We start from the raw sequence: 26611 nt of genomic DNA, 5'->3' as shown, positions 1-26611 counted from the left end.
ACCCATAGAGGTGTGTCAAGACATTGACCAAAAAAAAAAAAAAAAGACACACACACACACACACACAAAGACACCACCAAGGGCAGCGACTTAGTACAAAGTTTTATTATTATCTCTCAATTTTTTGTGGGTTGAGTTTGCTCACCTGGGTGGTTCTCATTTCGGTCTCTCATGCAGTTGAAGTCAAGTAGTGACTGGGGCTGCAGTCACTAGTGGGGCGTCTGGGCTGGATGTCCATCATGGCTCCCTCCCATGGCCTAAACCCCAAGGATAAAGAAGGAGGGGGAGATAAGGCATCAGCCTATGAGGGATTTCAAAAGAGTTTGGAGAATGGAAAGTGGATGGATAAGTGGTAACTGACATAATAGAGCAAAGGAAACTGAAAACTACATGCCTGCAATGAGGAGTAACTAATGAGAAACTGGCAATTTCATTGCCAAATCCTGGGAGCACAATATGTGGGAGCTAGCTCATACTGACTTAGTGGAGACGATTTTTAAATTATCAGGAATATTGTCCCTGTGAGGTGCTATTGCCCACCTCCTTTCCATCGGGGTGGAGGTAATTCTGAAGTCACCCTCAGACATTTCTTGAGTACTACACTTGTGCCAGACACTGTGCTGGGTACTGGGAAACAGTGATCAACAAAAGAGACAAGAACTTGCCTGCCGTGTCTGGGATGGGAATATTTATAAAATGACCACACACACAAATACACAGTTAGCAATCACGATAAGCCTAAGGAAGGAAAAGTGCATGAATTTTTTTTTTCCTTAGAGAAGGTGAGTGGTTTAGGAAAGGCTTAAAAATGACAATTGCACTGAGATGTAGTTTAAGTAAGGAGTTGATGGAGGAGAGGGCAGCAGGAGGGAACCTGTCCCCAGAGGCAGAAACAGCATATGCAAAGGCCCTGTATTTCAGGGATAGGGGAACAGGCTAGTGGGGAAGAACAAAAAGAAGTAAACAGAGGAGAACAGCCAGGCCCCTGTGATGATGGAAACTCAGTCCACACTGACTTCAGGGATGGAGGGAAGGAATTCAGTGTTCCATATTCAGGATCCTCTAGTTATTCTGACTGCATCAACTGGAGAGGTAGCCCACTGAGGCTCAAGCATCTTCTGGGCTCCCATTGGCTCAGATGCAGATGATACGAACATTATGGCATGCAGATGACAGATGGTATGCAGATGACACCACCCTTACGGCAGAAAGTGAAGAAATAAAGAGCCTCCTGATGAAAGTGGAAGAGGAGACTGAAAAAGTTGGCTTAAAACTCAACATTCAGAAAACTAAGATCATGGCATCTGGTCCTATCACTTCATGGCAATTAGATGGGGAAACAAGCGAAATAGTGGAAACAGTAACAGCCTTTATTTTGGGGGGCTCCAAAATCACTGCAGATGGTGACTGCAGCCATGAAATTAAAAGACGCTTGCTCCTTGGAAGAAAAACTATGACAGCATATTAAAAAGCAAAGACATTACTTTGCCAACAAAGGTCCATCTAGTCAAAGCTATGGTTTTTCCACTAGTCATGTATGGATGTGAGAGTTGGACTATAACGAAAGCTGAGTGCCAAAGAATTGATGTTTTTGAACTGTGATGTTGGAGAAGACTCTTGAGAGTCCCTTGGAGTGATGCTGAAGCTGAAACTCCAATACTTTGGCCACCTGATGCCAAGAACTGACTCATTTGAAAAGACCCTGATACTGGGAAAGATTGAAGGCAGGAGGAGAAGGGGATGACAGAGAATGAGATGGTTGGATGGCATCACCAACTCCACGGACAAGAATTTGAGCAGACTCCAGGAGTTGGTGATGGATAGGGAAGCCTAGCGCGCTGCAGTCCATGGGGTCGCAAAGAGTCGGACACAACTGAGTCACTGAACTGAACTGAACTGAACTGAACTGAACTGATTGGCTGAGGCCTGCCATTGGAGAGAGTCATCGAGCTGAGAGAGATGAGTGGCCCTGATTGGTCAGATCCAGTCACTTGGACCGTGGAATGCTGGGTGGAGCCAATGCAGACCCAAACCAGGAGGTGAGAAGCGTCAGGGCTGGGTCAGTGCAGAAGCAGTGCATGAAACCAAAGCACCCTAGAAGGGGATTCAGTTTTGTACACGAATCTGTCTGTGGGCTCACTGGCCTTGTTGTTCACAGAGGTAAGACCCTGTAAAGCTGTCAGGCAAAGGAAATGACTCCATATCAGAAAGTATTTTATAGTTAATTTATAGTTCGTAAATAGAGATGCTTGTATTCCACACTGTAAATTAGGAGGTTGGACTGTGAGGACCGGCTGCTTTTAGCTGGCTGTGCTGCCTCTCGTGAGTGATTTCAAGCCTCACTCTAGTTAAAAAGTCGAAGCAGAACTGGAGCTGGGGCATGGTATAGGGCCTGACTTAATGCAGACCATGCTGCCAGGCCACCTGGATGGAAGTTCTTGTTCAGGTTGTTTGTTATTTTGTTGTTTAGTCGCTCAGTTGTGTCCTTCTTTTGAGAATCCATGGACTGTAGCCCACTAGGCTTCACTGTCCATGGGATTTCCCAGGCAAGAATACAGGAGTGGGTAGCCATTTCCTTCACCAGGGGACCTTCCAGACCCAGGGATCGAACCTGTGTCTCCTGCATTGCAGGAGGATTCTTTACAGCTGAAGCCCTTGTCATTAGGCAATTTGTTTAATGTTAGTGTTTCAGTTCCCACAACTATTAAAATGAAGATTATAAGATCATCTCATACTTCTGTGAGGGCTAAATAAGCTACAGTGTTTAATACGTGGTAAGCACTTCACCTGACACACTCCACATGTGTTTGCAATTATTATGTTTTATACATATATAAAACATACTCACATTATAAGGAACACAGGCAAGCACCAATTCCTTACTTTATGATAAAAGAAGAAAGGACAACAAAGCAAATAACTGTAATTAACCACAATAGAGGGTTTACTATACGCAAGGACTGTGCTGGAAACTCAGTAGGTGTTATTTTGCTTACTCCTCCCAACAATCCCTAAGATGGGTGCTACTATCATCTCCACTTTTCAGCTGCGGAGACTGAGGCACAGAGAGGTGAAGTGAGTTTGCCCAAGGTTGCTGCTGCTGCTGCTGCTAAGTCGCTTCAGTCGTGTCCGACTCTGTGCAGCCCACCAGGCTCCCCCGTCCCTGGGATTCTCCAGGCAAGAACACTGGACTGGGTTGCCATTTCCTTCTCCAATGCATGAAAGTGAAAAGTGAAAGTGAAGTCGCTCAGTCGCGTCCGACTCTTCGGACCCCATGGACTGCCGCCTACCAGGCTCCTCCGCCCATGGGATTTTCCAAGCAAGAGTACTGGAGTCCAAGGTTACAGGCCAGTAAAGACTTGAACCCAGACATTTGTAATTCCAAACAGCAAGTCCTTACCTGCTTTCGCGTGTCGGTGATGATTGCGTTCCTCTAGTACTGGAGGCTCTGCCCCGCCCCTCGCCTGATCCGGTCCCACCCCTCCAGTCGGCCCCGCCCCTCGCCCGGCCTAGCACTTTCCTGCTGGACTCGAAGACCCCGCCCCTCTCCTCGGTGGGTCCCGCCCCCGCAGAGGGTCTCTCCTGAGGCCCCGCCCACGTGGCCCCGCCCCCAGGCCTCGCTGTCGCCGCGGACGCCGTTCTCGAGCTCCGAGTCGCCATTTTGCTCCTGGACCGGCCGCCTGGGGACCGGCGCTCTCCTCCTTCGGCAGCGGAAGCTGCGGCGGGGCCGGGGCTGGGGTCGGGGCCAGGTAGGCGGGCGGGAGCCGGCGACGGTGGTGGCGCGGCCGGCGGGCCGGGCCTGTGGGGCGCAGGTGCAGGGGCGGGGGGCTCGGCGGGGGCCGGCCGCGTGCCGCCCTCAGCGCGGTCCGGTCTGTCGGGGTCCGCGGGCCTGGCGCGAGGCCGGTCCGGCTGGTCCGGAACCTGCGGCCGCGGGCGGAAGCGCGGTGCGGGCCGGCCTCTGTCGCCCGGAAAGATGCTTTCTTCCTCTGCCGGCGCTCAGAGCCCGAGGGCGGCTGGGATGTGGCTGCGAGGCAGGCTTCTGCTCTTCAGGGTCCCCCCCACCCCGACTGCACAGTGATGGTGCGGATTTTTCCCCCTTTTATTGACACTGACGCGGTTTGGGTGTGCAGCTTTTGCAAGGAGTAAGAAATTCGGGATGGAGATTTGGAGTGAGAAAGTGTGATTTCTCATGTGTGAAGATGTTCCGTACACAGCGAAAGTGATTCGCCCACATTATTGAACCCCACAAAGTCCCGTCTCCTCCCTATTCCTGTCCCGACTTGGTCCATTGCCCTTATCACCCAGTTCAGCTTGGAGGAGATGCAGTTCCGCTCTGTACCCGCTTAACATAAGCACTTTCACACAGTCTCAGATATATACCGTTTTTTATTCTATTGAATGTATATTCAGAGTTTTACTTAATTGCCCCCATTATGTAACTTTTCCATATGTTCACGGTCGTCCTCCTAGAAAAACCATGCAGTGGCCATCATTGAGCTTTTTCCTTCTTTCCCTACAATAAATTCTCCAAAGGGGAAATACCGAGTCATGTGTTCTTTCTTTGGCACGTGATATAAATTGTTCTCCAAACAAGGCGAGTTTTCTACAGACGTTTTTTTAACCTGGTGTTTGTCAGGTCCTACCCGCCTGTAACTCTGAGTGTTAGGTCACCCTCCTTGGTTTTGGGAGACAAGCTGAAGCTGACCTGGTGTCCCCTGCTTCCAGGAGGGCCGCCTGGAGGAAGTATCTTCATCTCCAAGCCTCACCCTGCCCCCTAGCACAGTGTCTGAAAGGGGTTGACTTGCAGTGTAATACCTGCTTTATTGAGTTGTCGTAAGAATTCAGAGCACTCAGGAAATGGTATTTAGCTGAAAGAAAACATTCTGATGGAGAGACAGCAGAGTGCCTGGGATCCCAGAGGCTTGGGGACTTAATTTGATCTAATTACAGGCTTTGCCCTTCTAATTCTCTTAGAATTCACATCCCCAAAATGTGAAGAACATCAGAATAAAAATAATAATTCTTTATGGCACCTTTGAGCTTGCAAACTACTTTCAACTCTGTGTGTTAATCAGTGCAGCTCAATGAGGCAGGCTTTATCTGACCAACATGTGTTATCTGCAGACATGTACTGAGCCTCTCCGTCTGCCAGGTGCTGTTCTAGGCCCTGGGTACACAGCAGAGAAAAGCATAGTGGAAAAAGTCTCTGTTGTCCTGAGCCTTAAATTCTGCTGGGGAAGCTGTTTTTAACAGGCTTCTATCTCTTGTCCAGAGGGGAAAGCCAAGAACGCGTAGCTGGTAAATGGGGAGACAAATTGGGTATTGACATTGCATCTCTAACTGTCTTCAGATGGAGGGTGTTTACACACCTTGATGCCAGCCTTTCTCATTTGAGGTGTGGATCAGTTTTTTTTATGATGACTGCTAGCACTTACAGAGCAAGTGGTCTTTCAGTGAGGTTTGGTTCATGAGACTTAGCAGATTGCCCCGTCTCATTCAAAGAGAAGTATGACCCACTTTGTGTGAGGTGCTGAGATTCTGTGGAAAGAGTGTGTTTTCATGTGTTGTATATAATTCTCACACATTCCAAAGTTAATTTAGGATAAATGTAAGGGCAACTGAAGTTTATGGGGGGAGAAATGGGAATGTTGTCTTTACGCTCTGTTCACACTAAAGCCTTGTGCTAATGAACTTTCTGCCCCCCCCCATCCCGGTGATTATCTTGCTTCTGAGGATTCTCTTTAAAACTCTTCCTGAAGCTTGGTAAAGAACACAATTTGAATTTACAGTAGGAAAAGGAGAACTGAAACTAGCAGCTAGTTCTGTTGTTTGACAAGCTCTTGAGATGAACAGTCAGAGAACATGGCTGTATTGATACCTGTTCCCAAACAACCTCCCTGCCTGTGGTATGTTGGGGTCTTAGGTTTCCACTATTGAAGCCTGGACTGGAACCCTAGAGAGCATGGTCAGTGATGAAGGACTTAAACCATGATCAGTAATGCCAGGCCCAGGTCAAGAGTGCCATCTTGAGATAGGCTGAGGACTGCCTAGGGGAGAAGGAATTTGAGGCTTCCCATAAATCTTCAAGGAAAGGACAAAGCCCAGAGGTGGCAGCTGCCAGGAAAGCAATCATTGTGTATTCTGAGGAAGGATTGGAATGGCTGGGACATCCCTCAGGGTGTGGGCATTGGGTCCGGGCTGTTCAGATGTCTGGAGTGGCTCATTGGTAGGAGTCCTAGAGATGGACTGAGTTATTTCTGAGGACTCTTCCTACCCTTCAGACACTGTGATTCTCAGTGTTACACGTCCACTCAAGAACACTGTTTTCCTTTAAGAAGCTTCTTATTTGAAGACTGGGGGATGCATAAAGGTTGCCACCCCCATGCATATTACGTGCTTGTTCAGTAGATAGTTAACATATTACAAGCTGACTCCTCATAGCTTCTATTTACCAAGGGTATCCTGTATGTGGGGCAGTGTGTTAAGTGCTGTACAGGAGCTAATCTTACAGTGACCCTATAAGGTCAGTATTCAGTGGCATGGATGAGGGTGAGAGAGGTTAGTTTATGTGAGATCTTGCAGTAAGTTGAGGGCAAATAGGAGCTAAGATGCAAACCTGGGTTGACTCTAAAGCCTGTGTTCATAACTACAGGAGGATGAGTTTTATTTTTGTTGTGGTTTCCTTTTCCAGACCTCTGTTCCTAAACACAGCTGTAGAGGGGTTGCAAGATGGTGATAGAAGACAACCAGGATCTCCTCCAATTCTGAGTGTCAGGGGTTAAATAGTATTCTTTCTTTCATTTGCACCAGCCCCCCTGCCCGACTCAATGCTATAAAGCTGGGTCAGCATGCATTTTCTGTAGGGGGCCAGGTAATATTTTAGGTTCTGCAGCCCACACCTAACTCTACCATTGCATCCACAGTTTGTAAACAGTGAGCATGGCTGTGTTCCAGTATAGTTTCATTTACAGAAATAACCTGTTTTAGCCTGCATGTACCTTGCTCATCCCTGCTCCAAAGCCACTTTCCGCTATACCCACCAGTGGTCCTTCGTGGTCTCCTTAGGGCTTTGGCCAGTTGTTCACATGTTTCTGTTTGCAATTAATAGGCCAAGTCCAGCGGGATGGCCCACGTTTCCCATTGTGGAAGGCCTCTGAAGAGGAAGTGTTTTCTCCTAGCCTGCTTGTGGGACCATGAGTCACCCACCTGTGCCCCCTTGGCTCCCCCTGGCAGTTACTGCAGAGGGAGACGCATGCACAGGGGGGCCTGTTTGGGTTAGTGACCTGCCAGTGCAGCCTGGCTGCACCAGGGGGCACTGGCAACAGTTAGAAAGTACACAATGGGTCTATGCTTTCTCCTTGGGTTCTCAAATACATTGTTTCAAAATAAAGCAGATTAGAGATAGAGTTGTATGATGGTCCCTTTTTATGTTACAAATGAATTTTTATACTTTTTTTTTTAATGGGGATCACATGTATGAATGTGTAAACAGCCGGATGGTATCTGTATCAAACCAGTAATAAGAACTGTCTTTTCGGGGGAGGTGGGTGGGAGGAGCCTGGGATCGGATCCGAGCTGGTGACGTTAGTCTAAACTCTCCTGTTTCAGCTTTTTACAAGGAGAATGTACTTGTGTAATTAAAATTTAAGAATAACAAAGAAGATATGGGCTCCAGACTTTTCCTCCCTCCACCAGCCTTCCAAGAGCCAGCCACATAAACATAACAGCTGCGTTAATGCAGCAGGCTTGCTCTGAAGACTCTTCCATCCCTCCAGGCCTCCTGGGCTGCTGATCCTGCACCCAGTCCTTTGCCTGCCTTTCTCCATCAGAACACTCGCCCCAGAGTGGAAGGAGGAGGAACATGTGGATGACTCTGAAAGCCTCTAGGCCAGGGTCTTTCTGTGTGCCCTGCTGCTGGTCAGTTAAGGGGCTGAGTCACTTTCCTTCAAGATTATTGTAATCTGCTCAACCTTGTGTTAACAGTTGAGGAAAGTGCCGATGACCAGGTCAGGCTTAGACAGGACCCAGGACAGCTGCAAGGCCGGGGGCGGGGTGGGGTGGGGGTTTGGAGTAAACAGGTATTACAGGGAAAGCTGAGTGTGGATGGGTTATTTATTCATTGTTTAAGGGTCAGTCAGTTCGTGTCCTTGCTAATGGCTCTGCCATTTTTCTGTGTGTTAATCCAGGAGGAATTTTGTTGTCAGAAACTAAAAGAAGGTTGTCGTAATTGACTTTAAGCAGCAAACAGTAAAACACTGAGCTCTTCAGCTCCACCTTTCTTGTAAGTTTATCATTTATTCCCAGTAGTCATGAAAATAACTGAGTCGTATGATGACATCTTTCCATAAATTCAAGTAGACTCCCTACTTGTCCATATACACGTTCAATGTGAAAGACTCCATTATGGTAAAAACTAATTTCCTTCAGCTCATTTGCTGTTCAAAAATATTCAGGTGTATTTCATCTCATATGACAGTTTTTAATATATTTGGTATCTTTCTAGGTGCTGAGAATTGGAAAACCAAGAAGGTTTTGATGTTTTGTGTGGCGCCACCTGAATCAGAAGCCAAGATGAACATAACCAAAGGGGGTCTAGTGTTGTTTTCAGCAAATTCGAATTCATCGTGTATGGAGCTTTCAAAGAAAATCGCTGAGTGAGTATAATCACGCTGTGAAACCTGTGCTTGTTCAGTGGTGGTTTACGTTTAACATGCATATTGGTGCTGGTGTTAACTTTGACAGCAGCTATTTTACAGTGAATCTGCATGTCATCAGTGCACCAAGGATTCACCTTTTGTAAACTGTCATCACTCCTACACATGGATTCAGGAGACATTTACCAGGACTCCTGAGTGCCAGCGATTGTGTGAGGTGCTACATTTGTATAGAGCTATTTGAATACAGAGAACAATGAAGGGTCTATGCTATATGAAAGTAGTTCACAGGTTACAGTTCAGTATAATTTTAGTAACTTATTAAATAAATATTGAACCCCTGCTGTGTACTATACTTTGATCTAGATACTGGGGTATAAGAGTGAACAAGCCGGTCAGAATCCTTCCTTCTTTAGTGGAGGCACCAGACAAGGAGAAAGTCAACAAACAGACAAACAGGATAACTTCAGGTAGTGATCTGCGCAGGAGAATCAGAGAGATGGGGCAGGTTGTGCCGCCTTAGCTCAGGTGCTCAAGTGCCTGTAAACCTGTCGGTGGAATGTGAATTGAGAGACAGGAAATGGCAGCAATTGGGAGTTGGGGCAGAGTCCTCCAGGCAGAAAGGAGACAGCAGGAATGTGGCCGGAGCACAGGGAGCCTCAGGACAGGGTAGGTGTGGGGTGGAGGTGTGATGGGCTAGGTGACCAAACAGTTTGAGACCCACTTTAAATGTGATAATAGTAATGTCTCTATTTTTAAAATTTGTTTTATTTTCATCAATTTCTAAACCATCTTAGTAGTAAAGATGTTGTCTGTTTTATTAATGTTTCCGCTCTGTCCCTCTTTCTCTTCTCTAGGCGGCTAGGGGTGGAGATGGGCAAAGTGCAGGTGTATCAGGAGCCTGACCGAGGTGAGTGATCCTGTGCCCTTGTGATGGCTTTTTTGTGTGGTACCTGCCATTCCAGCCCGGCCATAACTGAGCAGTCAGCCTCAGTGTCCAGTGAGTTCTATCTGCAGGAAGGCAGACAGGGGTGGGCCATCATGGTATTCCCACCCCCACTAATACCAGCTCCATAGAGAATATGGGGCAGGTCACAGCTGGGGACTTAAAGGTTCATCCTCAGACCTCACCCAAAGGCAGTTGCTGTCAGCTGACGGAAGCATGAGCTTGGCCTGGGTTGAATCTGTCCCCTGAGGCAGAGTGCATGTGTCTGGTGTGGCCCTAGTGTCAGGTGGCGTTTTCAAAGTGTGTTAATCAGTGTTTGTTATCCTCCATGGAATCTAAAGCCTTGTAGTGAGTTTGTAACAGTTCCAGTTTCCATAGTTTATAACCTTGGGGAATGGTGCAGATTTTCTTGTGTGTTTTTTTAAAATGATGTGCCTTGTTCACCCTTCTTCTCTTTTCCCCTTTTCCTGCCAGAAACAAGAGTACAAATTCAAGAATCTGTGAGGGGAAAAGATGTTTTCATCATTCAGACTGTTTCAAAGTGAGTAGCTTATCCACCAGAAATGTTGTTGCTTTCTGGGTCTCTGTTTGGGTTTGAATGTCTAGTATAATAAGAGTTACCCAGACAAGAAGGACTAAGATTGTTTTAAAACTAGCCCGATGTTACTCAGCTGATCTTTCTGACATAGCTGCTGACTTTCCTGTGTCCTTTTGGTGTGGGGATAGCCACGCACTGGGGGAGAGGCATGGGACAGTGAGCACCTGTGGCATTCACTGTCAGGAGCCAGAGTCTCACGGAGCTTATAGGGAAGCTCTTCTAGTTCCCAAAAAGAATAAGCAGCAGGAGAGATGTTCGCTTAGTTGGGTTCTTAAAGCTTTTCCTGTGGATAATTTAAATGTGGTCACTGTGTGCTGTCCTGCCGCATCATAAGTTAAAGCAGAAGAGAGATGGTAGTGAAGGCAGATGTGTCTTTGTCTGCCGTGACGTCTGGGAGCCGTGTGTTCTAGAAATTGTCGAGCCACAGGTGTGTACACTGGGTAGAAGATAAGATTCAGTGCAGTGAGGTGTCTGCACCAGTCCTTTATCAAACGCCACTCTGTTTACACATGTCCCTGAAGGCCTCTTAGATGAAAATTTTAACTCAGCAGTTTTTAATAATGTCTAGAAATGAGTTTGTATAGTACATCAGTTTTTAGCCTAGAGATTCCAAAAATTGCTGCATGCTAAATGTGCATTTATATGTAAAATAAGTGCCTCTTTTTACTAAAAGTATAAGAAAAATTTTAAGTGAAGAAAATTATGTCCATTGACTTAAGTTTTCTGTAATCCAGAGAAGCTGCTCGCCTGAAAGCTCCAGGCTTCCCATTGCTCTTTCAGGTACTCGCTTATTCACAGACATGTGTCAGGTGTCTGCCGTGTGTCAGCCGCTGTTACAGATGCGCAAGAGGCATAAAAGATTAGAATAGATCACAGACCCTGCTCTTCATGGAACCTGCGTTCTGTGACGTGCAAGTGACGTAATGAACAAGTAGATCATCCAGTTTGTCAGGAGGTGATGAGGGCTCTGGGGAAAACCAGCACAGTGTGCAAGGAAGCAGGCGTGGCGGTGGCAGGAGGCTGGAGTGAGGGTCGATCGGTGGGTGACCTCTGACAAACACTGGAAGCTGGTGCCAGCTGGCAAGGAGGTCATTCCGGGCAGGAATGGGGGCCCCTAGACGGAGGGCCCTCAGGTGGCTATGAGGACTGGCGTGGAGGAGGAGTAGGGTGCAGAGAGGGAGTGGGGCAGATCTAGAAGGAGCCTCAGGAGCCCTGTGGGGCCTTGGGCATCTGCCACAGGCCAAGTGGGAAACCATCCCTGGGTCCTGGGCAGGGAGTCTGTGATCTGACCGTGACTCTAAGATCAGCCAGGTACTATTCAGAGAGTGGCTGCAGACAGAGTGCCAGGGACAGGGGGAAGGGGCAGGGAACGTATGGGTGCAACTGTAGCCATCCGTTGGGGAGGTGGGCCTCAGCCAGGGCAGCAGTGGAGTGTGAGATGCTGCCAGTGTCTGGACAGGAGGGCAGCTAAGGATGCCTCTGGAGCTCTGTCCTGAGTAAACTGGAGTGAACAGTGCTGTTCTTGGTGGGAAAGGAAGTTGAGTCATTGGCTGAGAGGCAGCATGGGGGCTTCTGATGGAGGCCGGAGAAGAGTGGTATTTGTCTCTTCTGTGTGTCTGGAGCCTTCTTGGCTGAGGCGGGTGTGGCATCTTGCTGATGCTTAGCTGGGACTGAGAGAGGTCATGGCAAGTCTGATACCCTCCCTGCTGGTCTTTGCCCTTGGGCTGCAGGGATGTGAATACCACCATCATGGAGCTCCTGATCATGGTGTATGCCTGTAAGACCTCCTGCGCCAAGAGCATCATCGGTGTGGTCCCCTACTTCCCCTACAGCAAGCAGTGCAAGATGAGGAAGAGGGGCTCCATCGTTTCCAAGCTGCTGGCCTCCATGATGTGCAAAGCCGGTGAGGGGCTGGCATTGATGGTTGATGGGGGTCTGGGAGTTGCATTTTTACCTGAGGAATCATAAAGCCTCATGTTCACTTACTCAGAGCATTGGACAGAGTGCCCAGAGTGATGTCGCTTCCAGATGGTGAATCTGTAACAGACGCCCATGCTGACAGTTTGCTCCTGGTCCAAACTCTCTGAACACAAAGCTCATGAGGACAACTTATTTTTTCCTAAATTCTTTGTTTAAAAGATTAAAAAGTTGAAATGGCAGGTGGCAGTCCTATTAAGGCTGTTTTTAAATTAGAAAAGGCGTTGGAATCAGCTACTCTAACATAGAAACTCTCTTTATTTTCACCTCTTCTCTTTCCCACGACAGCTTGTCATATTTTGCAAATCCTATGTGTTATTTTGTGTTGTGCATTTTTCAGTAACATCCTAACTGTCTCCCCATGTTTCTCAATAATTTCAGAGTTGTTACTTTGTGTGTGTGTGTGCACATGCACACAAATGTGTACTTGTGTATGTGACTATAAGAGGCACACATCACAAAGAGTTTGCACAGAGAGAAAAGAATAAAAAGTCCCCATATACTACCTTTTAACACAATTGCTGCAGAATAAATTTCTCCTGTAGCATTTCAAAGAAGGCAAAACCAAAACAGAAAATGACCAGAGACCTGAACCCCAGTGACCTCCAGGCACACCCTGTTGAGAACTTTGCTGAAGGGAGCAGATGGGCCATCAAGCTCCCGAGAAGGTCCCCTGCCCTCCTAGTCTTGCTCATGATGGGCCACCAGACTTTCTTGCTCTTTTGGGAAAATTTTGCTTTAAAAATTTTTTCCAATTGAATTATGTGTGTGTGTGTGTGTATTTCCATTTCAAATATCCTTCAAGAAGCCAGTGGGATGAAGATTCTTCGTTTTTTCTAGTTACAGGCATGTGAGGTTTACCTTAATATCTGAAGACATGTCTTAATCTGGCTTTATCATGCCTACTGACACAACTTCAGGGAGAGGGAATCTCTCTCATAGAATTATTAGAGGCATTTCTTCATCGCTGTGATTTTGGCTGTTTTAAATTGGTGTGAAAACCGTGCATCTCTTTGTAAGAAGAATCATCAGTCTTTCCCTTCTGAGGAGGGAAAGCCCAGGTCCCCACTTGCTTAGGAGAGTATCCGTGTTCACCACCCAGGTACTCCCCAGAGCCCTTGCTCTTGGAGTTTCAGGGAGGCGTGGTCATTCGTCAGCTCCATGTCCAGTGCCTCCCCCTTTCTGGACAGTAAGGGTGGGAAGGCTGGTAATGCCAAGCTTCCCGTCAAGGTGACCAGCCATGTCCAGGAGCCATGTCCATGTTCAGAGTTTTCAGGAGCTCTGTGTCAGATGGGGTCACAGACCAGATGTGACAAGAGAGGCTCCTGGTGCTCTTAGCACTGAGGGAGTAACAAGGGGTTAGGAGTTCTGTCCTGGGGGCAGAGACCAGCGTTTATATTTTCTATTATCTCATAATCTCATTGTACCAAGAATCTGAGGAATAAAGAGGCTGAGTTTTTGATGAGAGAGTAATTTTAGATAGTAATTTGTTCCATATGGTATCTTATTTTATGTAGTTCTTATTCGTACAGTGCAGCTGGTCATGAAACAATCTGTGTGTGTGTGTCTGCTTTGTTTTCAAAGGTCTGACTCATCTCATTACTATGGATTTACACCAGAAGGAAATCCAGGGCTTCTTCAATATACCTGTTGACAACTTGAGAGCATCTCCCTTCCTCTTACAGTACATTCAGGAGGAGGTGAGTTAGCTCAGACTTCTCAGCCTTCTGTTTAAGGCTGAAATATGCATCTCCATCTTGGGCTTGATGAAGAATTAACATTGACATGTTCTGCTTAAAATTGACTTTATGAATGTAACTGGTGTACTTGAGACTCTTCATCTGTGGAGCTCTGAAGTTGCTCTTTTTCTCTTGGAGCTCAGGTGCCTAGAATCACCAGCCTGGGCCGGACTCTCTGCAGGGCACCTCCTACCTGCCTGGGGTGTGTCCTGAATCCTGAATCCTCTTAGTACCTTCTGAGTTTACCCTCTCTCCCTCTACAATGTACACATAGTTGCAGATATCAATTTGGGGCGGGGAAGAGTTGATATATTATTTGTGTTCTGAAACTTTGTTTCCTTTCCTGTTCTGTAACTGTCTTTCCTTTCCCCAACTGGTGTCTGGTGGTCTTTCCATGTTTAGATATATAGGATTACCTCTTTTCTTCATGATTGCTACACAGTATTCCAAAGTTCAGACCAACTGTAATGGATAGAACTTTCTATGCCGGTGAAAATGTTCACTCTGCCTTCAGAATGTCAGCTGAAGTGCCCAGTGTGACTGGAGAATGGAATCCTTGATTTCATTTGAGTTTAGTTAATGTAAATGTAAGTAGCTGCCTGTTTAGGTGTTAAAGCACAAGTTTAAATGAGCCACAGGTTTTTCATCCATTTCCCTCTTGGCTGGATATTAGGTAGTTTAAATTTTCATTCTTTTAAGTGAAATATTTTATTTAAAAAAAAATTTTAAGTGATGTTGCACTGAAAATTCTTTTTTCAGTACTTCAAGTACTAAAAGCAGTACCTGCTTTTCTCAGTACTTAAACAAGTGCTCTTCTGAAATATACTGGGAAGTGGAATCATGATTGAAAAGTATCTACATTTTTTATATTTTACTAGATACTGCAAAAATTAAGGTTGTCTGAAGGGCTGTATTAATTTGCACTTGGACAGAATTACCCATTTGAGATAGTGCTTTATCTCCTTGCTGTGGTTTTGAAATCTCCACATGGCATGTCTGTGGACATCTATGACCCATGAACCAGCATCCAGTGAGATGAACCATCTTCATCCATCTCTGGATGCTCAGTGGGGCCTTTCCATTCCCTACAAATTTTGTTTTCTGTAATTTGGATTTTTCATTTCTTTCTTCAGGAGCTACTAGATGTTGAAATCTTGTATCTAGTCTATATATTATTTAACTGTTTTTTTGTTCAAGTTTTGCTTTCTCCTGTGCTGAATTGGTTGGAAAATTCCATGCCTTGCTCTTGCTGACATTTTCTTGCAGCCGCGTCCATCCTGCCCCTGAACCAGCCAGCTGCTGACCTTCTTACTTTGACCATAATAACCTCCACCTTCATAACAACTTGTTCTTTCTTTATGCATATGATTTCCTGTTTTGAGTCCCGAGGAGGAAGTAGACCTGTTTTTATTTTAAAAAGTCCTTTCTTTTAAAGTTTCCTTTTCTTTGCTTTAGTAACTGTTCCTTCATTAGTTATTTCTCGTCTTGGTTGGGTTTGGTGCTGTTTGATGATATTCAGTGAGGCATGGAAGTACATAAAACAGTTCATAAAGACTCCCAGGAAAGATGAGGAACATGTGAAAATGAAAATATTTTGTGCTATTTATGTGTGTAGATGGACCAGATGGAGAGACATCTTATCCAATTAGGTATATCTATAATAGAACCTTCTTCAAATTCATCAGGGTTCTGTTTGTTTACTAAGTATTGGTTATTTAGTTTTTTCCACATGCTAGGCATTGTGCAATGTGCTAGATGGTGGTGAGTGCTTATGTTCCAGTTCACCAAGCTAGCATAATTGTGAGAAATCAATGGGGATATATCTGAATGGAATAACATAATTTAATGAATTGATTAGATTTTAAGCACATGGTTTGAAAATATTGCCCAGATGAAATCAGAAACAGCAAACTACTGCTCAGCTGAAAAGCATTGCTAGTCCTGTCCTGTGAGCTCTGAGGAGTTGGTACTGGGTGTCTCTTCAGTTGTCATCATCTTCATCCAGGTCAGTCAGATGCTCAAAGTGAAGGGCTTCAATGTAGATCGACATTTGCTTATTTTCTTAAGGGCTCTTAGTATCTTTGTAAAGAGTGCTGGGCTGATTCCATTAGCAGGCTGGTTTCTTTCTTCATCAGCTGTGACAGTTACATTAAGTAATCACTTGTTTAGAAGTTGACAAATGCCTTCGATTCAGGTCCAATGAGTATCATCCTTGGGCTGTGAAATTACATGTAACAGGGGTCCATGAGAGGACTTCCTGTTGACTTTATAAAAACATCTTTGCTGCCACTTAGATATGAGCTTATTACTGATTAACTCTACTTTTTTTCTTAAAATAAGTCTATAAGATTCATGTCTTGATGATAATTTTTTTCCTTAGGTAGGCATTTCTTCATTTTCCAAAGAGGAAATTTACTTTGAGTTTTCTTTTTGGAAAACGTTCAAGTGACCAGCTGACATTTCTGAGTGTGTTGGGGTGTTGCTTTTTATTGACTGTGGAGCTGGTGTGAGCAGCCTTTGGAGACATGGCAGTCACCCAGCCCCTCCTCTTCTCAGATCCCAGACTACAGGAACGCCGTCATCGTGGCCAAGTCTCCGGCCTCAGCCAAGAGGTAGGTAGGTGCTCACAGTTGCTGTGTAAAACCACACCTGAGTCCAGCCCGTTGAATCCCAGTGTTCTGGGTCGCATTGCAGCAGCTCCCTCTCTGGCCCTTGCTTTTTGACCTGGGAGCTGATAGTGCACAGCCTGTCTGCCGATTTCATTTATTAGGTGATGGTTCATCGTCCTCCCTTGTCCCAGTCCCCGTCTGTGACTGCCGGTCACATTTCCTACCAGGAAGTGTCCAGGACTATAGAGTCCCAGCCCTGCCCTGGGGTAGCTGCTGGTGGTTCATCTTCACATCTTCACCAGCAAATATATTTTGAGGTTGTTTACTGCCTTTTATTCAGAGAACTCAGTAATTTATTAACAGATAATTCTATCCAGCCAAGAAGCCACTGATTGGTATGTGTTAAAAAGTGACATTTTACAAAACTTTCAGACACTACAGGTGTGCAGATGGGGCAGTGCTGAGAGTTCCATGTAACTGGAGTAACTGATGAGACAGGGGCGCAGAACCTGCAGTTGTGTTTGACTGAAAGGATGTCAGGCACAGACACACCCTGGGGGTGGTGTGGGTTCCAGAAAACAGTGTTGCTGTAAAGTGAGTCACATGGACGTCTGGTCTCCCAGTGCATCTAGAGTTATGTTTATACTACACCGCAGTCTATTCAGTGTGCAGCAGTGGTATGTACCACCAACATTGTACATCCCTGCATCTAAAAACACTTTATTGCTAAAAAATGCCCCCCGTCATCTGAGCCTTCCTACTCTGCTGAATCGTTAGCGCGCTCTGCCTCACGTGTTGGTTCTCACTGTTAACCAGGTGAGCAGGGAGAGTGCATAGCTCCAAGCGAGGAAGCAGAGGCTTCAGGGAGGTGAACTAGCCTATAGCACAGGCTCACTCGCTGGCTGCATGCCCACAGGCCCTGCAGGGGGACGTGTGTCAGGTGGGTTCTCCACACTCTGTCCTGGATTCCCAGAAGCTGAGGTTGTTTCAGTCTCCTTTTTCACTAATCCTTTCGGAAACTTCATTTTCTGAATTTCTGTGATACTTCTCCGTAGACATGAGTAGAAACCACTTTGCATGGCTGTGACCCTCCTCCTGTTCTCCCTAGGGCCCAGTCTTTCGCCGAGCGCCTGCGTTTGGGCATTGCGGTGATTCATGGAGAAGCACAGGACGCTGAGTCCGACCTGGTGGACGGGCGGCACTCCCCGCCTATGGTCAGGAGCGCAGCCGCCATCCACCCCAGCCTGGAGATCCCCAGTAAGCATGCAGCCCTGGGTCACTTCCTCTTTGCCTTTAAGGCTGACTTAATCTCTTTATTGAATGTGAAGTACTTCTTGTCTATTTCTTAAATTGGCAAAAACTGGTACCTTTTTCTGGCTGTGACAAGTGCATCTCTGATGGCCCCTTAGCAGCACGGCCTGTCTGATCCCAGCAAGACCCATGAACATGCCTAGTTAAGACTCACTTGTGGCCCATCAGGGATCACATTCATCCACTCAGTAGTATGTGCTAGAGCAGAGGTTAACACGGGCAGAAAGCTCTAGGTGCACAAGTTATTCATGGTCCTGGTATTTCTGGTGTAAAATACTAGACAAGTAAATGGTTCAGAGGGGAGGCCTTGGTGAAGAATGTCTCATCAGCACCACTCATTATGCAGCCCATTGAAAGAATTGACTGGAAACAAGAGAAAACTTGAGGAATGTGTGTGAATAAGGCAATGTCTTATTCACTGTCTTCTGCCTGGGCCAGGAGGGAACATGAGGAATGTGGCTGTGACTGGCTGTTAGAGTTGTGCATAAGTTTGTTTTTGTCTTTAAGAAACTTCTTTCAAGCTTTAATAACACCTTTTCAATGGGAAAAAAAATACTGCTTTTGTTTAAGTCTGTTAGGGAGAAGAAGCTTTTCCTCTAGCCTCTTTAGGTTCACTGCTCAGGAGGCTGCAGTGAAATAAAACTGTCAACAGACAGATTAGCAAGAGAGAAGACAGATTTTAGGAGAAGGTTGGAATTTGGGGCTTAGGTGAAGGGGAGTAGGGCAGGGGCACCGAGGGGAGGACGAGTGGCTCTTTCAGGAAGGGCTAGGGGAGACAGGGCCGTGTGTCTGTCTCCATGGCGATGTCCATGTAGGAGCAGCACTGACCTCTGGTCTGGGTGATGAGAGCCAGTCTTCTGTGTTATTCCTGGATCAGGATTTATGGCAACTGAATTCTTTTGGGGGCTCTGCTTTTAGGCAGATAAAGGGATGTCAGGAAATCAGATGCAGAAACGTGTGTGTATTCTCTTCTGACCAGTGCTGATTCCTAAAGAAAAGCCCCCGATCACAGTTGTTGGTGACGTGGGAGGCAGGATCGCCATCATTGTGGTACGTGCACCTCTTCTGTCGCTACTGGTTGTCGTATTTACCCTCATTAGCTTGTCAGCTCACCTTGTTAATTGTGCTGAGGATCGTGCTATGGCCAGGTAAATATCACTTAAGTTGGTGGGTGTCTTAGGCTAAATGTTTGCTTTGGTCCAAAAACTGGGAGTTGTTAGGTGACCTCCAACTTCTGTCTGACATGACTCCCGGGACCCTCCTTGGACTCGGACATGTCCTAGAACAGCTCTCAGAACCCAGGCAGACACTAACTTAACGTTCAGCAGTTCATTAAAAGATGTGATGTAGGACTCAGATGAGCAGCCAGTGGAAGGGAGAGATGCTCAGGGCAAGAGCTGGGAGGGTCCCCATGGAGTTGGGGCGCACCACCTGGAAGCTCCCTGAACCCTGTGAGGGGGTCATTAACTCCATTTCCAGCCCCCTTCCCTCTCTGGAGGAGTTGAGGGGGCTGAAAATGCCAGGCTTCTCATCATGGCCTGGTCTTTCTGGGACCAGCCCTCGCCCAAGAGCCCTCCAGAGTCACTGAGTAAAGACAAGAGACTCTTGTCGTGCTCTGATTACTGAGGCATCTACAACCACTTTAGAAGCCTGCTGTCAGGATCCAGGAACAGAAACCACCATATGTATTTTCTATTACCTCATACTGGGCGTCTGTGAGATTAGAAACCACTAGACTGTGTATTTTGTTGATAGTATTTTTTGTCTTCCCATTATACAAATATATATATATAAGACCCCATTTCCCATCCACCCAGTGGAGAAAATTCAGAAAATAAGGAAAAGTAGCACCAAAGGGGAAAGAACCTGGTGGAGTCAGAGCATCTCCTAACAGGTGCCGTACTGGGCATGAACTTACGGGTGCATGTTCCTGGAGCCCCTGCCTGGTGGGGCGTTGCTCTGGAAAGTAGGGACAGAAAGACAAGGGCCCAGGAGCCATGAAGTGACAGCTGTCATTACTGTCCAGCTGGGAGACCCAGAGAGAACACCACGGAAGCCAGTGACCTCGCTGTCTGGACAGGTCCCCATGGACAGCGAGCATGTCATAGTAGAATTAGCCCCTTCCCTCTCCCCATGGTCTAGACTCACCTTTGCAGATGTCTTCAGTCCCTCCTCTCTCCCCATGGTCTAGACTCACCTTTGCACAAGTGCTCATGTCTTTTGCTGCATCTGTAATGCCAGGATGACATCATCGACGATGTAGACAGCTTCCTGGCCGCTGCAGAGACCCTAAAGGAGAGGGGTGCATATAAGATCTTCGTGATGGCGACCCACGGCCTGCTGTCCTCCGACGCCCCCCGGCTGATCGAGGAGTCTGCCATCGATGAGGTAACAGAGACAGGCCACGTGTGGGCACACCTGCTGGTGCATGTGGGCCCCTGACCTGAGGTCACGAGAGTAGGTGGAGCGTTAAGAGTGGATTCCTGGCATGAGTTCTGTTTTGTTGGTCACTGGCTCTGACAGTGGCAGTGGGTGGTAGTTTTAGTAACTTCTATTGATGGAGTACACAGTCCCTGTAAGTACTGCCCGGGGTCAGGCACACACCCACCCTGAGCTTCGACACACCCCTGTGGGGAGAGTGAGAGACATGCAGGGACCTCAGGTTGGGCAGCCATGAGGCGCACGTGGGTTCAGACCCTATTTGCCTGATGCTGAGGCCCAATTCCCCCTGGACAGATGCCCCTGACATGACAGAGAAGAGGCCATGCTGGCCATCTTCCTACGTGCCTGTGGCGCCCAGCTGAAGTGAGCCGGGCAGGCATCCCTACCCTGCTCTGTCCACCTTGGCCCAGCGCCTGGCTGGTGAAGTGAACCGAGCCGGCATCCCTGCCCTGCTGTGTCTGCCTCGGCCCAGCGCCTGGCTGGTGAAGTGAGCCAAGCAGGCATCCCTGCTCTGCTCTGTCCACCTCGGCCCAGGGCCTGGCTGGCTGCACAGTGATTGTGTGAATCACATGCTTATTATCTTTTAAGAAATAAAAGTGCTGTCTCCTGTACATTCCTGGAAGATCAGGCAGAGAGCCAGTCTGAGTCCTCACGGTGGCCAGGTGATTGCATTCTTAGTGCTGGTTTGGCATGATCCCTGACTGTCCCATTCAAGTCTCGTGTGTGGACTTTCTTGTTATGAACTATCTTGAGGCTTATTTTGGAAGTAGGAAATATGTATTATAAATAATAACTTGAGAAGTATTTCTATTCTCTGTTTTTTTAAAGAAGGCTGAGGTGTTTTTTTTTTATAGCCTTTCAAAGATGTTTGTTTCTCCTTTTTTAGATGTTTTATCAAATCTTAACTTTTTAAAATATCAGCTTTATTGAGATACACCAGAAAGTGAAAGTCACAGTCGTGTCCGACTCTGTGTGACCCCATGGACTATACAGACCATGGAATTCTCCAAGCAAGAATACTGGAGTGGGTGGCGTTTCCCTTCTCCAGGGAACCTTCCCAACCCAGGGATTGAACCCAGGTCTCCCACATTATAGGTGGATTCTTTACCAGCTGAGCCACAAGGGAAGTCCAAAGTCCCCACTTATCCACAGGAGATGGGTTCCATGGCCTGCCAGGGGATGTCCAAAACTGTGCAGGATAGTACTGAACCCTGTGTGTAGTCTGTGATGAAGTTTATTAGTTAGGCACAATAGGAGATTAACAATAACTAATGATAAAATAGAACTATTATAATAACATACCCCATTGTGCAAATTTAATGCCTTTTTCGTCTTAACTAAGCACTTACCACACACTGTAGCCATAACTTTTGTGGTCTGAGGTGCAACAGCAAAACCAGCATGAATTTGTTTCCTTCTACATAATTTCACAGATGGACGATTCATTCTTACCATGGATCTCCACAATCTCAGCGCACAAAATCTTTTTCTTTCTTTGAGAACTTTTGCCTTTTTGCTAAAGGAAACACTTAGCAACTTCTCTTTGGTGTATCTGAATTGCCAGTATCACTGCTCTTGTGCTCTGGGGTCATTATTAAGGCAGATAAGGGTCCGCTGGTCACAGGCACTGTGAGTCACTGCCTGGGGTGGGATCTGCCGGACAGAGGGATGAGCCCCCTCCCAGATGGGGAACCACGGTGTGAGGTTTTCTCACACTACTCGGCTCTCTGCATGATTTAAGATGTATGGGTTATTTATTTCTGGAACCTTCCATGTAATGTTTTCAGACCGAGGTTGACCAGGGGTAACTGAAACCATGTAAAGTGAAAGCTTGGATGGTGGGTGGGAGGAAGGTCTGTAATTCACATGCCTTATGACTGGCCCATTTAAAGTATGTGAGAAAGACAAATGTCATATATTGCTTATATGTGGAGTCTTAAAAAAATGGTACGAATGAGCCTATTTACAAAACAGAAATAGTCACAGATGTAGAAAACAAACTTGTGGTCACCAAGGGGGAAAGAGGGAGAGGGATAAATTGAGAGATTTGGATTGACATATACACTCTATGATGTATAAAATAGATGATCAACAAGGACCTGCTGTATAGCACAGGGTACTCTACCCATCAGTACTCTATAATGCCGTGTATGGAAAAGAAGCTGAAAAGGAGTGGATATCTGCATATGTGTAATTGATTCACTATGCTGTACAGCAGAAACTAACACATCATAAGTCAACTGTACTCCAATACAAATTCATTTTAAAAAGTAAATATATACAAATCTTCAATTTTTCCACAGAATTGTGCAACCATTACCACCCTCACTTTTAGAACATTTTCAGGCTGCCACAGTGGAACTCCTTACCCGTTGTCTGCCTGCAATTCTTCTCAACCCACTCATCTTTAGGTGGCCGCTAATCTGCTGTCTGTCTCTGTAACAGGTCTGCCTGACCCGGCCTTCTCATGTAAATGGAATCGTGTAATACCTTTGGTGTCTGGCTCCTTTCACTAGCATAATGTTTTGAAAGTTCGCCCGTGTTGCAGCAGGTGTCAGTACTCCATTCCTTATTTTTGCCTAATGGTATTTCATTGCCTGGATGTAGCACATTTTGCTTTCTATTCATAATTTGGGTTGTTTCCTCTTTTTGACTATTGTAAATAACACTATTATGAACTTTTATGTACAGGTTTTCCGATGGAGATGTTTTCATTTCTCTTGGGTGTCTACCTAAGAGAGGAATTGCTGGGTCACACGGTAACTCTATGTTTAACCGTTTGAGGAACCTCCAGGCTGTTTTCCGACACAGCTGAACCAGTTTGCGTTCCCACCAGCAGTGAGTGAGCCTTCCAGTTTCTCCACGTCCTTGCCCACACTTGCTGTCATCTGTCTGTATAGCTGTCACAGTGGGTGCAAACCTTAACCTCAGATGCAGGTTGTGTTCACACTGACTGAACTCATGCTGAAGGCAGAGTAGACCCCAGTCCTGGAAGTAGGACTCAGAAGGGTGAGAATGGGTCACGTTTTCAGACCCATCCAGGAGGCTACTTGGTGTTACGACCTCTCCTTTCTTCCTCTTGATTGGCAGGTGGTGGTTACCAATACCATTCCACATGAAATCCAGAAGCTCCAGTGCCCCAAAATCAAAACTGTGGATATCAGCATGACCCTCTCAGAAGCCATCCGTCGGATTCACAATGGGGAGTCTATGTCCTACCTTTTCAGAAACATAGGTTTAGATGACTGAACACTGTTCTTTTAAAAAGTCCCAAGGGTCACACTGGAGTCGTGAGCGTCCGTACTCTGAGGCGCATGCCTGGCTGGATGCATTTCACGGGGGCCGGCTGTGTCTTGTTCCTTCCTTTTGTTAATTTCTATGAAGACAGATCCACTTTTTATGTCCATTTGGGTGTTTGTGAGTTTGAGGGGCAATTTTTATAAAAGAAAAACTATATTCTCCTCTTAAATAGAATAAATTTAAGACCTGGTTGTATTCAGTTTAACCGTTTAAAAAATAACTTGGAAAAAGATTTTTAAGCTCACAAACGGCCTTTATCGAAAGTTGCTGCAGCCCAAGTGCTTTTAAAAAGTTAGTAAAATAAAATGATCTGCTGTATGATACTGCAGTTGAAAAGCCAAAAAGATTATGCTGTTAAATCCAGTAAATTACATTTTTAGAAATGCTTTTATAGACAAGCATATGGAATATGTGACGGTTATTTATTTTCTGCAACAAAAGAAGGAATAAAAACATACTCTGTTTGTGTGTGTTTTTTTTTTTTAATTTTGTGTTTTGGCAATTGTTTTATAACTAAAATAAAGTGGAAGCTGAATATCCACGTGTGGATGTTGAAGTGTTGGTCAGCTTGTGGGGATTTCTGCAGCTTTGTGTGGTGTAGTTGTGTCTTTGGGATGTAATGTTCCCTGTTCTGTTTGTCCAGGGACCTGCACGTTCATGGCACATAGTCACTTGACTGCGGCAGGAGAGGAGTTGGGACACCAGCATGAGCCTCTGGGGTCAGGTCAGGAGTCGGCATGAGCTGCCGTCTGCATCTTGGCGTGGCTTTGTTCTGCCCCTTGTCTGATAGCACAGTCACACTCTGAACACAGCGCACCGCTGCATGCTCTGGATGACAAGGTGCTGGAGGGAGGGGCTTCCCGAGGGCAAGCGCTGTGACCCTGGTCAGTGTCGAGCATCTCGTATTGTCCGTCAGAGTTCAGAGCCCAGCACTCTGCCTTAGAGTTTATCAGGCTGTGAGGTACTGGGGTCATCTAACCACAGTCCCCTCCAGCTCATGTACACAAAAAAAGACTTTCTTACAAAGAGAAAAATTGCTTTTTTTTTCTTCTAAAAAACCTTAAACCTTTGCTTTCTGAGCATGTGCTCAGAAAGCCCTGAGAAAGCCATAAACTTGCACCTCTGTCTGACCTTGGGTTTCTGTGCCAGCAAGAAGTGAGAGCCCCAGTGGGGTTGTAGATTTCCTAGCTGAGCGTTGATGGCATGCCCAGGACTCACAGCCCGCCTGCAGATTGGGAATGCTGTTCTCTCTCTTCTTTTTTGGTTTCAGGGTTTTATGGAAGTATGTGATGACTCACTAAGCTGACTGTCCAGAGATTTCAGTTGCCACAAACAATGAAGAATGCAGACTTTACAGAATCAGTTGAGAAGAGCAGACAGACCCTGTGGATAGAGAAGACCCTGATTTCCATCACATTATAATATTAGAAATAGCAGTTTTCAACAACAACAAGTTCCGAGGCATCTAAAGAAACAAGGTTGCACCCGTATACAGGGTCTTCCTTGAGGAAGCTCAGACTTTAAATGTACTAGACAAAGACTTTAAATCATTTATTTTAAACATGCTCAAAAAACTAAAGGAAAGTATAGGAATTATATGTCACCGAATGGAGGATATCAATATAGAGGAATAATAAAAATGAATCAAATGGGGAGGATTTGTGGAAGATGGTAGAATAGGAAGCACCAGGAATCTCCCCATCTAAACAGTGGCAAATCCATTTAATGATTTTGGAACTCTGGAGTCTTGAAGGTTTGCAACTTCCAGGGTAAGTGTTAGACAGTAAATGTAGCTAACTTTTGTCAAATCCAGCTCTTAGTAAAGTTGCCGATACCTGACCCACACTTCCAACCCTGTGGCAGGCAGCTCTGTAGAAAATATAAATCAAGAACAACTCTCCCAACTCATTACTAATAAGTGATTATAGCAAGATTGTAGGATAAAAGTCAATTGCTTTCCTGTATACCAGCAAAGAACAAGTGGCATTTGAAGATAAAAATACAAAACCATATACACTAGCACCACAAAAATGAAATATTAAGTATAAATCTAATAAAATAGGCATAAAATCTATGTAAGGAAAACTACAAAACATGAAATAAATTTTAAAAAACTAAAAGGAGAAATAGCCTATGTTCATGGATAGGAAGACATGTCAACATGTCAGTGCTTTACAGTTTGGTCTAAAGATTCAATGAAATTTCAGTAAAGATTCCACCAGATCATTTCTTGAATTTTGTCAAACTGATTCTAAAGTTTACATGGAGAGGTAGAAGACTCAGAATAGCCAAGGCAATAATTGAAGGAAAAGAACATATTCACACTACCTCTCTTCAAGCCAGCTGTAAAGTTGCCATAATCAGGAGTGTGGTGGGACTTCCTGGGTGGGCCAGTGGTTTAAGACTGCATGTCCACTTCAGGGGGTGTGGGTTTGACCCCGGTCAAGGAACTAAGATCCCACATGCCCTATGGCAAAGCCAAAAACAACAATATTGTTGAAAAGACAGATCAGTTGAACAGAATAGAGAATGCTCATAAACAGACCCACAGAAATATAGTTAACCAATCTTTACAAAGGACCAAAGGCAACATAGTGGACCAAAAATATTTTCAACAAATGGGGCTTAAATAACTGGATGACAGTGTGAAAGTGTTAGTCACTCAGTCATGTCCAGCTTTTTGCGACCCCAGGGACTGTAGCCCCCCGGCTCCTCTGTCCATGGAATTCTCCAGGCAAGAATACTGGAGTGGGTAGCCATTCCCTTCTCCAGGGGATCTTCCCAACCCAGGAATCAAACCTGAGTCTCTGGCATTGCAGACAGATTCTCTACCATCTGAGCCACCAATAATTGGATATTCACATGCAAGAAAAAAAAAAAAAAAAGGAATGCAGACTTAAATGTAAAAGTCAAACTCCTAGAAGAAAATCTGGACGACCTTGGTTATGGCAATGGTTTTTTTCAGATATAGCACCAAAGGATGATCCATGAAAGAATTGATAAACTGAAATTCACTAAAATTAAAAACTTCTGCT

At 45.8% G+C, this 26611-nt stretch overlaps 1 protein-coding gene and 1 long non-coding RNA gene across 4 annotated transcripts; one reads left to right on the top strand and one right to left on the bottom strand.

The window, feature by feature from the left end:
• Positions 1-85: 85 nt before the first annotated feature.
• LOC121820593 (uncharacterized) lies at positions 86-3450 on the bottom strand. The gene is made up of 2 exons (XR_006061180.2): positions 3401-3450; positions 86-257 (listed from the first exon to the last, which is right to left on the bottom strand). It is a non-coding gene; the product is annotated as an uncharacterized LOC121820593 (long non-coding RNA).
• A 200-nt stretch (positions 3451-3650) lies between these two features.
• Positions 3651-24113, top strand: PRPSAP2 (phosphoribosyl pyrophosphate synthetase associated protein 2). Of its 3 annotated transcripts, XM_027974810.3 has the most exons (12): positions 3651-3749; positions 8187-8281; positions 8504-8654; positions 9512-9564; positions 10075-10141; positions 11929-12101; positions 13760-13875; positions 16471-16526; positions 17632-17780; positions 18814-18884; positions 20076-20222; positions 23367-24113. In XM_027974810.3, exons 3-12 carry the CDS (start codon positions 8536-8538, stop codon positions 23523-23525), a joined length of 1110 nt encoding a protein of 369 aa, XP_027830611.1. In that variant the 5' UTR covers positions 3651-3749; positions 8187-8281; positions 8504-8535; the 3' UTR covers positions 23526-24113. The 3 variants fall into 3 exon arrangements, with proteins under 3 accessions (XP_027830611.1, XP_027830612.1, XP_060250824.1); XM_027974811.3 differs by lacking the exon at positions 8187-8281; XM_060394841.1 differs by lacking the exon at positions 8187-8281 and having other exon boundaries at positions 22968-24113.
• The last annotated feature ends 2498 nt before the right edge of the window (positions 24114-26611 follow it).

Source organism: Ovis aries, chromosome 11 (genome assembly GCF_016772045.2).
Source record: "Ovis aries strain OAR_USU_Benz2616 breed Rambouillet chromosome 11, ARS-UI_Ramb_v3.0, whole genome shotgun sequence".
Lineage (NCBI taxonomy): Eukaryota > Metazoa > Chordata > Mammalia > Artiodactyla > Bovidae > Ovis > Ovis aries.
This window is presented reverse-complemented; position numbering and strand designations above follow the sequence as displayed.

Excerpts from the sequence above, each read along its gene's own strand:
- PRPSAP2 (XM_027974811.3), top strand. The coding sequence starts at position 8,536 with ATGTTTTGTGTGGCGCCACCTGAATCAGAAGCCAAGATGAACATAACC. Across the intron at positions 8,655-9,511 it reads CTTTCAAAGAAAATCGCTGA|GCGGCTAGGGGTGGAGATGG; the intron begins GTGAGTATAATC and ends TCTCTTCTCTAG. Across the intron at positions 18,885-20,075 it reads GCAGGATCGCCATCATTGTG|GATGACATCATCGACGATGT; the intron begins GTACGTGCACCT and ends CTGTAATGCCAG.